The sequence below is a fragment of the Halichoerus grypus genome, chromosome 3, assembly GCF_964656455.1.
Source record: "Halichoerus grypus chromosome 3, mHalGry1.hap1.1, whole genome shotgun sequence".
In the NCBI taxonomy this organism is placed as follows: domain Eukaryota; kingdom Metazoa; phylum Chordata; class Mammalia; order Carnivora; family Phocidae; genus Halichoerus; species Halichoerus grypus.
In genome coordinates this window covers 16,087,688-16,103,588 of record NC_135714.1, presented here as the reverse complement: position 1 = coordinate 16,103,588, position 15,901 = coordinate 16,087,688, and the positions used below count along the sequence as shown (strand labels likewise).

General features: G+C 37.3%; 1 protein-coding gene across 3 annotated transcripts in view; it reads right to left on the bottom strand.

Annotated features, from left to right (window-relative positions):
* SLIT2 (slit guidance ligand 2) overlaps positions 1 to 15,901 on the bottom strand; it is a 362,288-nt gene that overhangs the window by 66,937 nt on the left and 279,450 nt on the right. For all 3 annotated transcript variants that reach the window (XM_078068441.1, XM_036120779.2, XM_036120793.2), the window contains 7 exons: positions 15,100 to 15,250; positions 11,943 to 12,017; positions 10,207 to 10,350; positions 6,587 to 6,730; positions 4,866 to 5,032; positions 3,829 to 3,961; positions 596 to 664 (listed from right to left, as the gene is read on the bottom strand). In XM_078068441.1, the coding sequence (XP_077924567.1) occupies positions 596 to 664; positions 3,829 to 3,961; positions 4,866 to 5,032; positions 6,587 to 6,730; positions 10,207 to 10,350; positions 11,943 to 12,017; positions 15,100 to 15,250 (883 nt within the window). The remainder of the gene's footprint in view (positions 1 to 595; positions 665 to 3,828; positions 3,962 to 4,865; positions 5,033 to 6,586; positions 6,731 to 10,206; positions 10,351 to 11,942; positions 12,018 to 15,099; positions 15,251 to 15,901) is intronic.

Genomic DNA, 15,901 nt, shown 5'->3' with positions numbered 1-15,901 from the left:
GATGTTATTTTACGAGGGCATCAAAGCAAAGTGAAAAGTCAGTGTCTGAAATTTATGCTCAGAATGTCAGCATCTTTGTCAAGTTTACTTAAATACTGTATAATTAAAAATGAATTTTATAAAATTAAATTTGAATACTGGAAGTCCATAACTTAACTTAGAGTGTATTATATAAGAAAATCAAACCTAATAAAATGTATTATGAGTAAAGTTATTATCATCCACAATCTTTTGCTTAAAGTCAAGAAGAATAAAGCCATTACTTTCTTTCTTTCTTTTCTTGGCTTGTCATAAAATAGCCCATGTTCATTATCAGTAGAAGTGTCGAATTTACTGCATTTCTCTAGTTCTCTGATACTTAGACTTTATCATATTTGTACTTTGAATGGAGGAGGTCCTTTCTCTAAGATGCCTGATTGATATTCAATGAAGATGCACCTAGTGATCCAGAACCGCAATGAGGAAGGAGGGAAGCATCTAACTGTAAATGATTTATATTATCTGAAAGGTTCACTAAATCTTCTGCCCCTTGCTACCCCCACTTTGGTGAACTAGAATAAGTCAAAGATGGAAAAAAGTACAATACGTTACTTACATGAGTGTTAAATGTTTGTAGTTATAGAACTCCTTAGGCACCAGTGTAAATTGGTTCCCATCCAGATACCTAAAAACAAGGAAACAATATTATCTTTTTTTAAAGGAACAATGGTGTGGCATAACTTAGTTTCACTTTTAACTGAGGCAAGGAAGCACTTCGCAATTCTGGCTTTAAGACATCATGTTCGCCCTAGCTGGGATTGTTATTTAAAAGAAGTAAATGAAAAAAAAGTGCAGTTGTCCAATCCAGTAGAATTATTTTGTGGAATCACTTAGTGTAAATTATAAAACCAAGGAGAGACTGGTAAGCCCAATTCTTTGTGGTTTATGTAATGACGCGAGTCACGTGTCCAACCATTTGTGCATCAAGAAGAAGGTTCATTCAATCAGCCATATTTTCCGTCAGCCTCCCGTCTGCTCTTATTTACGTGGGGAAAATACCATGAAATGCATTCACTACTGACAGAACCTTGCTACTGAGGGCGAGACCACTCTTCACCACCTTATTGGGATCCATACACTTAGTAAATAACAATCGATGCTTTAAAGGAGATACTTAGGATTTCGAATTAGATTTCAGTTAAAAATAACCTAAAAATAGTTTTTAACCACTGTGTATCTGCTTTGTGATAATAATTTTAGAAGGTTTTACAGAAAATCACAACTTTTATCAAGGGCACAAATATAACATATATGTGTAAAAGTAATAATCAAATAACCACATATATGTGAGGTTTCCTTTTCTGATTAAAGTCAGCAGGATAATCTGAAAATAGATAAGACACTGGGTTAACTACCAAGGCATAAAAATAAATGAATGCTTTAGGTTCCGTCCATAATGTCACAAAAAGAAAAATAAACTCCATCTCAAACAAGGCTGTATTTTCCCAGAATATAGACGATGAAGGTTAAAATGTCTTTCAGCAACGTGGGCTGTCTGGCTGTAGATGTGCCCACAAACAATTCTGACCCACTGGGCAGAGGGCACCTCCTCCCCCAGTGTCGTGGCCCATCTTGAGATCTAAGGTTGAGGTTATTTGTATTTTTGCTGGATACAGAAGTAGCTGAGAAATTGCCTCAGATAATAATCTATTTCGAATAGTTCAAAATAAAAAGTTATATAAAAGGCACAAGTTATCAAAATATGTAGTAAATATGGGACTAAGAAGAGGGCATGTGTTATGACTTCTAACTTATGCCCGCTCAAATTTTCTGCCTTCGGATTTCTTTGACTCCTTTCTTTCCTCCACCTACATATTTCTTGGTACCACTAGAGGGAAGCATAATCCCATAGACTTCAGTATTCTCCCTTTATTTTGGAAAATGTCATAACAGAAAGCTAAAAGGATTCAGAATGTGTGCTATGGATGTTTACATGTAAAACAATCTAAGAGGGAAATTATATGGAACTGATTAAAAATAAGAGATACCACTTGTTCAAAACTGTCCACTAATATGTCCTCATTTTTGCCAAATTCTTTAGTAATTTAATATAATACGCAATGAAATTTTTCTAATACATGCATGTACCTGATTGTAGAGAAGAATCCTGTTGACTTGGTATGATTCTAAGAATAAGCTCTTGGGGAGGTAAAATTAGAATTCACAAGAGATGAGTTAATATCTTCCTCATCTCTGTAACATATTTCTTTAGAAAAATATTACTTTTTAATACTTTGTAAAGAAACAGATTGAAGATTCAACTGTCTGAAAGAAGAAACATATGGATGGCATAGACAGGATATGAATCAAAAAGGTTCTCAGATGTAGTTTAATAAGGAAATTAAAGAACGTTAAAAATTATTTGATAGGCATCGGGGGGAGAAGCACTAAGGTATGGGCCAGGTAAAAAGAAGGGATTCCGAGTTCAAGATAATCTGGTTATGCTGAGTGTTGTGTTCTTGGCTGGGGTGTTCCCAGAATCAATGCTTTGCATACAGAATACTCTAAAGGCATCTAGCTGGATGGAGAGTAATCTTCTGAAATAAATAATTATTAAAATAAGAATTAAGTATTTAATTACACACAAAGTAGTGCTTATAGTCAATTAACAACTGTGACTGGCAGCGCAAGAGAGAAACGGAACACTTCACAGCTGTTCAAATCTAAGAGGGACCTTCTGTGTATGTGTGCTAAGATCACACCTTCTTTTCCCCTAAGTGTTCAATTCAGGACCAAATTAGGGTTCATAGAACTGCACATGATTTGCAAATAAGTTCTCTGATGACTGAAGTGACATCTTCTTGAAAGTCATTACCTATGTTCCATGTTGCCAAAAGTTTATCAAAGCTGCTCATTTAGAATGCTTGCACACATGGGCATGAATTACAGGGACACATCTGCACAAATTACATTGGAACTTAAATCATTTTTGATGCATAGTTCCACACAGAAAAAAAATAAACAGAGGCAAAATGACTCAACTGCACTCATACCAAGCATTTGTTCCTGGTACATTAGTATGCAGGTTATGTAATGGAATGGAGCACGCATGCATCATATTATTCAAGCAGCTTGTTCTTGGATTTATTCCATTCCACATTTATAACATGAGGCAGCTAAGAAAGTGTGCATGGTGCTTGGTATCTAGATGAGTATACACTGACCAGGTCATCTGTGGTCATATATCAGATATGAAAATGTTAGGGATAATTGGTTCCATACCCTTCATGATCTAAAGGATTCTAATTCAAGTCCAAAGGGCAGTACGTCTTTTTTAAGGATAAAGATTATGCCAGTTTCTTCTACATCCTAGATATTTATGTATCCCATGTGGGAAGCTATTCTCCCAGCGGACACAGTGGTAAAGAATAATTAAACATATGGATTATCCCAGACAATGTAGATAAACTAAATAAACAGCATTTCCCAAGGTGTATTTGATGGAACATGAGTCTTGCAAGATGGTCCATGAGAAAAGGACTATAGGGACAAACAAGTATGGGAGCTATCTTATATTTTACCACCCTCTCTTGGAGCTTCATAGTGCACCTTAGCATAATATAGACACTGAGAAATCCTACAATGAATAAGAGAGAAACACACACAACCAGCATTTCCCAAGTGTATCTAAATTGGCTTTTATATTATCTGTTTAGGGTTTTACATGATACTATTTAATGGCCTGTAGAATAGAATTTGGAAATAAGACTCTGAAGATTTTTGTTTGGTTTCCATCTCCCCTGTTGAAATATTAATTGTTAAGGAAACAGAAAGGCAAGCTCTACTTACAATTCAGTGACGTCCCTGGGAATACCTTTGGGCAAGACCTTCAAGGCCTTGTTGCTGCATCGGACCACTGTATCCAAGCACGTGCATTCCGTGGGGCAGCGAGAGAGTGGAGAACAGCTACTCTCATCATTGCCTGATTTGCCAAAAGAAATACAAGAAAACCCAGATGTGTGGCTTTGAAAATGCAAGAAGGGATGTTATGGTTTTAGCTTAACAAACACAAGAGTCTTGAGCCACAAGCTCACTTCAGTACACACAGCACATGGAATGTTTACAAACTGATGCCATCCATCGGATACAGCACCGCTTTCAGATTGCCTAGGGCCGAATTCCAGAAAATAGCTCAACAATTTATATCATCCCTCCAATCATAACAGTAATTTTCTTTGTTAGGTTATTTATACAAATTACACTTATAATGAGAATATGTAAATTTACACTGAATTATGGAGAAATTATAAAGACACAGACATGCAGCGACATAAAGGGGGTAGATTAAAGTGTTTAGCAGAAAATGTACAGGACCCCCCATTTTAAAATATAAGGCTCAAAGGGGCTCTCCATTCCCTGGCAGTAATAACAAAACCTGCTACCTTACAAGGCTATTACGAGAATCAAATATGGTGATACATACAGAGCATTAAAAAGTGAAAACTGTTATTTTCGTTAGGTTTCCTAGAATTTCTATTTTTTTAAGTCAATTGCTTTTCTCCTTTGAAAATGGCAGTTACTAAAAGAGAGGCATAGAATAATAAAGTTAAAATGAAACTACATGAACAGTACCACCACAAGTTGGAAACTGGAAAATTTAAATAAAACATTCAGAAACACAAATCAAGGGGACATGGATGTAAAAGCAAGTCTGAGGAAGTATGTGCCCTGTTTCTAAAACAAAACAAAACAAAACAAAACAAAAGCAAAAAATGCACAAAACTATCTGTTGCCTGAACTAGGACACACTGTTCTAGCTGGGCCCCAGAGCATCAGACTGGTCACGTGAATGCCTGGTGCCGGAAGATTTAGCAAGGCTTTCTTACCATCATCACAGGTGAAGTCTTGAATGGCGACATCCTGGATGGGGATTTCTTTGAGGAAGTATGGTTTCTGACATCGAGGATTTCCGGTTACAATTCTTTTCTTCCTTAGCCATTCACCCAGCCAAGCCAGGTAGCAGTTGCAGTTAAAAGGATTGGCCAACAGGTTTCTAAGAGCCGCATGCAAACAAGGCAGGGCTGAGTTTAGGGTTTCACTTTGTTCCTTCTCAAAACACCATGCTACCATTTTTCCCCACACTTCTTCTGCTGGAATGATTCATTCTTATTCTTTGTATTCCCCGCGCCCCTCCCCATCTCTTTCCTCCATTCATAATCACACACAACATATGGGATGCATTTTTTTTGGCTAAAATATGTATGTTTGGAACTTAAAAAAATAACAACACTTTTACGTAAGAATTCTTCAAATAATTTCATGTGGAAAATAAAGCAAAGGCAGCGATTTGGGGGTTTATGCAGTGGATCCTGATAGAGATCTCATTTAGAGATAATTTAAACTCATCAGCGATCTGACTTGCTGTCAAACTTCCCTTCACTGATAATGCAATAATTTAATATAAAGATGAAGGCTGATTACCTTATATTATTGAGTTTAACCTGACAACAGCTATTTCATTAATTTGTCATTTCAAGATTTCCATCTCTTATTTGCTCCAGAGAATAGGTTTCCCATCTAAACTGACAGCTGAGTTGATTAAATGCCAGTTATAAAAATGAATTTACTTCTACAAATCTCAATACTTTTGGCATCTCACCACTTCAGCACAAACCTATTGACAACCTTATTATTTATAAACATGCTATCTTTAATATGCACAAATTAGTCACTCGATGTAAAGTGTCACATTTTATGTGGAAAGAGGATTAAGTACTTTACTGATGGATGGATGCTTCCCTCAAATTATTTCTTCAATGACTTGAGTTATGTTGGACATTTTTTTTCTTTCTAACTACCTTTTGAGTTAGATTAGTATATTTAGATGCCATCGTTACTAGGAAATCAAATCCGTTATAAGATTTATCATCTCAAATATTGCTTTTTAGATACCGACATTTAAGAGAACTGAAATACATTGTTTAGAGGGCTTTAAAAAAAACAAACAAACACCTTCTGAGTGTCTATAGACCAACAAATATTCTTTATTTTCTAACTGTCTACATAAAATGTCCTCTTGGACAGGCTCAACCTATTTCTTCAATATTTTCCTAATATCATAGTAAATGCCCTCTAGTGAACAGTTTTTATTGTTGGTCTGGGTCATCCTAATGTAGCTCCTGTCACCGCGAATGATCCTTCTGAGCATAGTTTGTTGGCAATAACCCTATCAAGCTCTGTTTTTATGATACTTGGGCTGAAAAGACTCCAATGTGAGAACACCAGGGAAAATCTACAATATTTCTGTGATGTGCAGTGCCATCAAGTTATAATAAAATGAAAATTTATAAATGATGTCACATCACATTATTATAGAAGAGTCAATGGAAAAATAGTTAAATTTTTGCTAAATTTTAATATAAAATAGTAGGTAATATTTTTAGAAAAATTAAAATAAGCTGAACATGGACACATTTTGTCGATCCATAAACACTCGATTACATTTTTGTGAAATGCCTAATAATGCATTAAAATGCTATTAATAAAAGTAAGAAATATAATACACTGGGTCAGTCATGCATAAATGAACACCATCCTTCATACTTACAGAGTAGATAAAGAATGGAGAGTATCAAATGCCCCTGGTGCAATGGTAGTAATTTGATTATCATATAAAGAAAGCAAACGCACAGAGCTCAGTCCTACGAAACTATCATTGCCAGCACAGCTTATACGATTACTTCTCAACATCCTGAGGGAAAAGAGAACATGGTTATGGAGAGAAAGCATCAAGCAATCCGCTTTGCCTATCCGAGGACCCAAATAACCCCTCTTTGCAAATGTGCAACATTCGTTAACTGGTTTCTGAATGATTTCTTGTCATTAGGAATCACTGCAGATGTACACCAACAACTGCGTGAGAATAAAATGCGTAGCTTACAATGATCACACTGTGCTAGAGAAGAGACCAGCGAGCCTCGTGTGGACTCCTGGCCCCATCTCCCGTCTGATGAGGGTAGAATGTTCTTTCCTCTGATGCTGTAACTGTGTTTGCCTGATTACATAATGTCCCAATTCACCTACAGCTCTCTGAGCCCTTGAAGCCATGTGATCTGTGTATTCACGGTAGCATTACCTCCGAGGTTTAACAGAGAGGAAGCAGAGAAGAATCAATAGTCACAGCAGATGAAGAACTGAGGGCACCTCAAGGACTCACAGGCCAAGTTCATGTTAGCACGAGCTGGGGAACCCAAATGAGATGGAGCACCCACAATTCTTGCACAAATTATTTTATTTATGAAAATTATTGTTTTAAAGTTTGGAACTTAAAAAGAGGCAATCATTAACAGATTCCAGTCGTTCACAGTGAAGTTTAAATAGGCTTCTCTTGAAAGAATTCTGACCTTTTTAAAACATTTTTTAGTCATTGCCATTAAGAGGATTAACACTTGTCATTTCCTCATCACTGCTGAAGTTTTGGCTCCATTCTTTTTTTTTTTTTTTTTTGTTGGCTCCATTCTTAATTCTCTGTTGAACTGTTTATTTGTGGGGCTTAGAAAAGGAGTGAAAAATTCCTTAAAAACCCCCACGTAAAAATGAATAGTTGCCATGAATCTTATTGAGAAATAAGGCTGAAAAGTTATTTCCCTTAATTTTTCTAGACATGTGTGGACCACCCTACCCTACTAGAAGATTGCAGTATATAAAACAGAGGCAAAAAGAAATGAATAACAGAGTGTTCCTTTAAAGTTCTAGAATTTTATCTTATCTATAGAAATAAATAAGAAATATCAATTTTGGTGATCTGCTAAGTCACAGATAGAAAGAATGATGCCATCCTTATCAAGGCATCATTTTATGTTCGGAAGCAAATGCAGAACAGAAAGGTATTTCTATCAGCACTATCATTTGCTGTAAGTGACAAAGAATACTTGGTCTTAATCTTGGTGAAGTCACGGACCCCTGGGAGAAGCTGAAGAAAGCTTTGCTTTCTGTTGCTAGAAAAATCCAGAAGCACACATAGGTACTACATTATGCCTGCAGTGTCAAATATTCAGCCTCACTGAAATCTGTGCACATACTACTAAGAGGTTTACTAGTCCTACAGAGTTAAGAAGTCTAGGGATAGTGGGGTGCCTTGTCACAATCTTCACAGTTCCAAGCTGAGAGATAACACTTGGAGAAATATATATGTCCAGACAAACCTACTTTTGTCCTTTGAATACTCTGAGCTTGGCTCTAAAATGCTCTATTATTCTTGTGTAGCAGAGTGGCTGAAGGAGACAGCCAGGGGCATCTGTCTTACGTGCCAAATATGAGGCACAATAACATCTCTAGAAATATAATGAAGGAGGACTTGTCTCAGGGAGAGTCCTGTAAATGGAACTAGTCCCAAAAAAACACTTTAATGAGCTGCCTAGTTTGGTGTTATGAACTTGACTCTGTGCTCTAAAATTCATATGTTGAAACCCTAACCCCCAAGTGACTATATTTGGAGAGAGGGCCTTGAGGGAGGTAATTAAGGTTAAATGAGGTCCCAAGGGTGGGACCCTAATCTGTTAGGACTCACATCCTTGTAAGAAGAGGAAGGGACACCAAGAGCTCACTCTCTCCGCACACATGGAAAGGCCATATAAGAACAGAGTGAGAAGGCACCATCTATAAGCCAAGAGGAGATCTTGCCAGAAACCAGCCCTCTCAGCACTTTGATCTTGGATTTCTGGCCTCCAGAACTGTGAGAAAACAAATTTCTGTTGTTGAATCATCAGTCTGTGGTATCTTGTTATGGCAGCCCAAGGCAGACTAACGTAGGTGGGATACAGACTCCTTCCACCTCCTTCCCCACCTCTCCCCATCCCTCATGCTGCCCCTTCCAAAGAGAAGGTTCCCGTAACAAGTGGTCCCCCAACTAGTATCCAACAAAGGAGGCTTCTGCTTGCTGGATTCCTGTTTTGCTGAGTTGCAGGAGGCAGCCCTGTGGGCAGAGGGGGAGCAGGAGTAGATGAATCCACCTGGGGTGCATTTTCTCTGCTCTCCCCTCCCCTCTCCTCGGTATCTCTTCCATAAAAAGGCTAAAGGAATATTTGCATAACATTTTGAAGGGGCTCAAGTTAGTCTGTGGAAGGGTTGCAGGCAGGACCTACTGGAAGTTAAATGCCACGCTCTCCCTATGAAGCTCAAGGAGCACACATCTACGTTCACGGGCAGAGATTTTTCAGGAGGATTTGAATTTAGGAAGCTATGAACACATCCACACTGGCTGGGGAAATGGTCTTCTCCTTCTGCATCTGATATTGAGCAGGCAGGGGGCTTCTCGGCTACAGTCACCCTGATTGTGGCTCTGAGGGGCGGGGTGATGGTTTAGAGACATGGCGGAGCTTGGACCTCTCTCCACTGCAATCACCATCAGCAGCTTCTTGGTTACAAGTAGTTTCCTTCACGTCTTCCAAAGGCTTCCAAGTTTTGGGTTGTGTCTCTTCCAATTTTTAGGTTGCCACTTTTGTCAAACATAATATATACTTTAGAGATCATAAAAACTAAACATATGCACTGTAGAAAATTCAAGTAACAAAGTGTTGTTTTTGCTATTCAATCCAATCCCTGTCCTCTTTGGACAACAACTTTTTTGGAAACATATAGAATTTCTTTTTCCTAACTTCCCTACCCCTGAACAAGTGGACATACCTCTTAGCATGTTTCTTTGAAATAGACAGTACAAGATCTACCATGAGTCAGTCTCTCTTTTTCACTAAGACTTCACAGGAGTGAAAGAAGGTGGTTTCCAGATAAACTGTTAGTTATTCTGCCACAGGGTTTCGACTGGATTCTGAAGCTCAAGCCCGGGGGCCAAAAGCGAATGTTAGATGGAGGCTGAGGAAAATGCAAGAGGATGAACATTCTGAGGCAGAAGGGGCGGGGGGGGGGCAGGGAGAGATCTGTACCAGCATTGGAAGAAGGGCAATCTTTTTTTGTTGAGAAATCAGCAGCAGCCAGGAGACGTTTTTGATCTTTGTAAAGCAACACACTGAAGTCAGGGGTATTCGAGTCAGGGAATGTTTGCATGCACAAAATGTGTGTGTGTGCATGTGTTTTGTGTTTGTGTGTTTGTGAGAGACAGACACAGAGATGGGAGGGTGAGAAGTCCGCACTAGTCCCCAGCCCAGAATTATAATGACCAGTGAACTACAACGCTGTGGTAAAAGTCACGATGCAGATCAGAATACTTACAACGTTTTCAGGCTTTCTAATCCCTTGAACATCTTATGCTGGACATTTTCCAAGCGATTGCTCGTGAGAAGTATTTCATTGACGCCCGAAGCTCCTTCAAATGCGCCTTCTTCAATGTCTGTAATCTTGTTGTTGCTAAAGTTTCTAAATGAAAAAAATCGTTGAAACAAGATTTTAAGCTATTTCTAACAACGAGGGCACTGAGACAACATGTTTGGTCCTTTTCTTCTAGGGAGCAAGGTCTTTCATAATTTCCAAGCTCTTCACTGCCCAACACACCCAAGGCTCTGTAAAGACACCACTTTCTATTCTTTTATCAAGTCAAACTGTTGATAGTACTGAGGGAGAAGGTGGGTGGTGAAAAATACCAGCCCAATCCATGTCAAAATGACCTGCAAGAGTCCCCAGGAATATAAAGTTCTTGAGGTCTGGTATTGAGTTGTATAAACCTTAATGTTCAGCACAAAACTTGATAAGGAACTTTTAAAATAAGTGCCCCTGATAAAAATTATTGAATGAATTAATAACTAAAAGAAGGCAGTTGTGTAGAAAGAAGAAGGATGGGTTAAGTGTGTGAGCACTTAGATCACATCAGAAATGTATCTGAATATGGGTTTGTTCCCAGTTAAACCTCTCATTGTAAGCATGTGTCAAAACATCCAACTTAACTGTCCATATTTTGTATGATACAAAACAGGACAATGCTTGGCCAAAGGGCAAAAATATCCAGGTGAGGTAACACCTTCCTACAGGTTCTATTTTTTCTCTTTCTCATTGTTCACTCCAAGACCAGGAATGCCCCCAGAACAAGGGTCATTTTTATGGATCATTTCATTCCTCTCAGAGCATTGCATGCAATAGTTGCTCCATAAATATGCGTTGAATCGAAAGGTATGAATAAAACGAAAGAGCAATCAATGTCACTGAAAATGAGAACAATCAAACAATAAGAAACTCTTTGGGAGGCAGTATAATAAGGGGGTCAAGTGAACAGGATGTAGTCTGCTCTGCCACGGATAGTCAATGTGACCGTGGGCCATTCACACATAGAAAAGCACAGATATTATAAAGCAACACTCCTTTTCTCCTTTTGATGTTTTCTCTTGTATGAAGGTTGTTCCATTGGCCTGACATGCTTGACCTCTGTTCTGTCCCTCCCTCCCTCCTCCTCAGGGGAGAAGAATACTGTCTGATTGATGTTGGAACTGCTGAGTTTATAAACTTATTTTAAAATATGAGTTGTGGATATGTAGTAACACAGATGAGCTATCAAGCCAGTTTACCAATCATTAATTTTGACTATCTTCTAATGAAAGTTTAATGAAGCAAAAAGTCAAATAGTTGACATGAATGTGCTGAAAGAGATATAACAGCATGGTTTAGGGAATAGTAAAGGAAGTTACAAAACACTATTGAACCCATTTCTAATGAGCTTAGATTGCCGAATTCCTGCTGTGGCCACATAACAAACCAGCTGTCTGAATTAAAGTAGGATGCGAGGGCTTTGCTACAGAAAAGGTTGCTGGCATCCTTGAATACACAGAAAAGAGGTGATTACTCAGGCTCCTCTCAGAAATTACCCTAAATTCATGTCACAGGTAGTCACTGTATGGAAATTTCTCCACATCTTTTATAGTTTCCAATTTCCAAAGAAATCTGAATAAAACTGCACAGGGATTTGAAAAACACAACAGAACACCACAGAAATTTTAAAAGGTGGCTAATGCACAGCTTACATTTTACGTAACTGCGGAAGTTTCTTGAAGATTCCGGTAGCTTCCAACACTGTGAATTCATTATTATTGAGACGCCTCAGAGAAAAAAGAAACAAAAGTCTCATCACCAACAGCCAGGGATTTTTATTTCTCATACAGAAATGTAAGATCATTTTGTGATTATTCTAAAGTAAAACAGAATACATGTCACAGAAAATCTGTGGAAGCACTAATTTTTTCACCATTTCACTCAAATTTTAATGCTCAAAATAAAATATTAAGAAGTACACAGTAAAGAAAACCAATAATCAAAAATCAAAACCAGCTCTCATTCAGTAATCTGTAGAACAAAGTTTTTCAAACCTTTTTTCCACTATTGCCCCTCCTCCAAAGGTATTTTTACCCCAGAAAGCATTTTAGACCATTTTTTCCGAATCACTTGCTCTATATATTTTTTACTAATAGCTTTTATGATATGCAATCTATATGCCATAAAATTCACCCTTTTACAGTGTACAATCTTGTGTTTTTTAGTGTATTCACAAAATTGTGCAACTGTCCTTGCTACCTAACTTTAGAACATATTCATCACCCAAAAGAAAAATCTCATACCCATCAGAAATCACTTTCAATTTGTTTCCCTCCCCGCCTCAGTCCTTGGCAACCACTAATCTACTTTCTGTCTCTATGGAATTTTCTATTCTGGACATTTCATATAAGTGAAGTCATAAAAAAAATGTGGCTTTTTTGCCTGGCTTTTTTCACTTTGCATAATGTTTATAGGACTCATCCATGTTTAGCATACATCAGTACCTCATTCCTTTTTATGGCTGAATAATATTCCATAGTATGGGTATACCAATTTTGTTCATTCATCTATCAGCTGATACATATTTGGGTTCCTTCCATTTTTTGATTTTCATGAATAATGCTGCTACCAACACTGGCGTAGAAGTTTTTGTGAGGATGTATGTTTTCAATTCCTTTGAATAGTTATACTAGTGTAAAATTGCTGGGTTACATGGTAAAACTATATTTAATAATTTGAGGAATAGCCAAGCTGTTTTCCAAAGATTTGTCATTTTTATATTCCCCTGACAATGTATGAGGGGTCCAATTTTTTATTTGTGTGTTTGTTTTTGTGGCTGTCATTGTGGTTTTGATTTAGGGTTCCCTAATGCTTAATGATACTAAGCATTTTTTAGCTTGATGATAATAAGCATTTGCTTATTGGTCATTTGTATATCTTCTTTGGAGAAATGTGCATACAAATAATTTGAGCACTTTTTGATTGGGTAATGTACATCTTTATTGTTAAGTTGTAATAACTCTTTATATATTCTGGATATAAGTCCCTTACCAGATATATGATTTACAAATATTTCCCTCCCAGTACTAATTTTTAAATGCATAATTTACAAAATCCTTAATTTCTTAAAACACACACACATTTTCCTGAATAATAAATTAGATGTTAGTGCTGTAATTCTTAATTGACAAGTAAGCCTATTTAAGCTGTTATCATGCTGAAAGATATAAATTGCATTATTGTTTGTAATAATATTGGAAATATACAAAACTCCCTGCATTACCACAGCAATAGAGTTCAGGCCTTTTACTGCATGCATGGTCTCCACACATTTCAAAAAACCCTGGTTCTTAATCTCAGGAAACAAACTGAGGGTTGCTGGAGTGGTGGGGGGTGGGAGGGATGGGGTGGCTGGGTGATAGACATTGGGGAGGGTATGTGCTATGGTGAGCGCTGTTAATTGTGTAAGACTGTTGAATCACAGACCTGTACCTCTGAAACAAATAATACATTATATGTTAAAAAAAAAAAGAAGATAGCAGGAGGGGAAGAATGAAGGGGGGAAATCGGACAGGGAGACGAACCATGAGAGACTATGGACTCTGAAAAACAAACTGAGGGTTCTAGAGGGGAGGGGCGGTAGGGGGAATGGGTTAGCCTGGTGATGGGTATTAAAGAGGGCACGTTCTGCATGGAGCACTGGGTGTTATATGCAAACAATGAATCATGGAACACTACATCAAAAACCAATGATGTAATATATGGTGACTAACATAACATAATAAAAAAAAAAATTCCTTAAAAAACAAAAACAAAAACCCTGGAGCTTTTAAATAGATTCAAAAACTAACAGGAATAATAATAATAATTTTAAAAAAGTACCACTATAGCCACAGGGTAGTTTCTGTCATCTCTTTGAAAGCATTACATTATTTTTAATTATTCAAATTGCTTAGGATTCATTAAGTAACAGGCATGAGTATAGGCACAGTGGGAGATAAACTATAAAAAGCAATCCCCATCATCAAGGAATTACAAGCTAGTTGAAGACAAAAGGATTATACAAGCACAAAAGGACAACCAACTTTGCAAAGCAGTTAATAGCAAATACCAGATGGTGCTATACATAAACGTTGCTAAGATGTTCAGAAAACAATGAGATTTCACCAAGTTTTTCTTGAATTTTTAGAAAACTAGTATGACTTTTATAAATAAAATCACTAAAGGCAAACCATACTTGGCATAGAGTCTATAGATGATTCAACAAACATTTTAGCACCTAGCATGTGCTAGGCTCGAGGTAGGGTTATAAATATCAATCTGATCTCGTTGTCCTTTCAGCTTTTCCTGCAATGCTATCCATTGTTCAGGGAAAAAGTATCCTCTGTGCTTTAAATGCCTGATAATCACAGAATCCTACCACCTTCGACTCAGTGAGGTAATAAAGCCAATTAAGGCTCTCTGACTGAATTCATAATTAACAGAGATTCAAAATGGTGATTCACCAACTATTTTATGTGGTTGCTGCAAAAGACTATATGCCTTAGAAATCTATTACATGTTTAGAAATGGGTGCGGGCATAAATAATACCCAAGAAATAAATATCAAAGGAATGCTCTTATTATTAGCATTATTAAGAACTAACTGAATTTTTGAGACATAAATTAATTTCTGTAGTCATGTCTTGGACCAGAAAGATGAAGTAAGATAGCTTCTAATATATCCTTGTACAAAGAAGAGTTATGGCCATGTGTGTTAATTAAAATCAATGTAATTCTTAAAAATAAAAGGGAAAGACAAAAATTGCAAAGCTATGATGCTTTCATTCCCTCCCTCCCAACCTGGATTTTATTGGGAGATGAACTCACAGCTCTGCAGTGTACTGGGGAATGTGGTCTGGGATTTTGGTGAGTTTTTGATTGGAGCAATCTACTGTGGTTCCTTCACAGCGGCACTTTTCAGGGCAAGCCAAATCTGCAAAGCAGTCCCCACTTAGTTTTGATCGATAATCTTCTGTACCTATTGAGGATTCAAGGCAAAAAAAAAAAAAAAAAGATACTGAGTCTAAAGGTTAGAATAGTCATTAATTTGTAGGAAGAAAAATAGTAAGATAACTATAGATTATGCAGCAGGGAGACAACTTGGGGAATTTTTGGTCAATGGATGTCAGGAGAGGGTTAAAACAAGGGCTTGGAATTTGCTGGAAAAAAGAGTAACCAGATTCACAGGACAGGAAAACATTAATAGAGATGAGCTTTTCACAGCTGTACTTTCTGCTGATCCAGTTATGAGCCATTCTAGCCTAGTTGACAGCTAATCATACAATGGCTATTAATTGTTACAAAGTTTATTTTTTTCTCTGAGTCAAGAATTTAAAATGTATCCAGTAAGAAACATATTCCTATATATCATTTTAAATTAGGGCTTTCAAGGCAAATAGATGTACTCAGGTTTTTAAATTTTCTATGGTCTTATATTATTCTCTCCCTCTCACATAATCTTCGGAAATGCCTAAAAAAGCCCTCTTTTTTCATTTTGATTTTATAAAAGGAGACAAGTAAATCCTGATTTAAGCCTCAGCAGCTTGTCATGCTGTAGAAAGCTGCGTGACGTTCCATGGTGCTTGACGGAACCATGTTTTACTCATACCTGGCAACCACATGGTTAGAT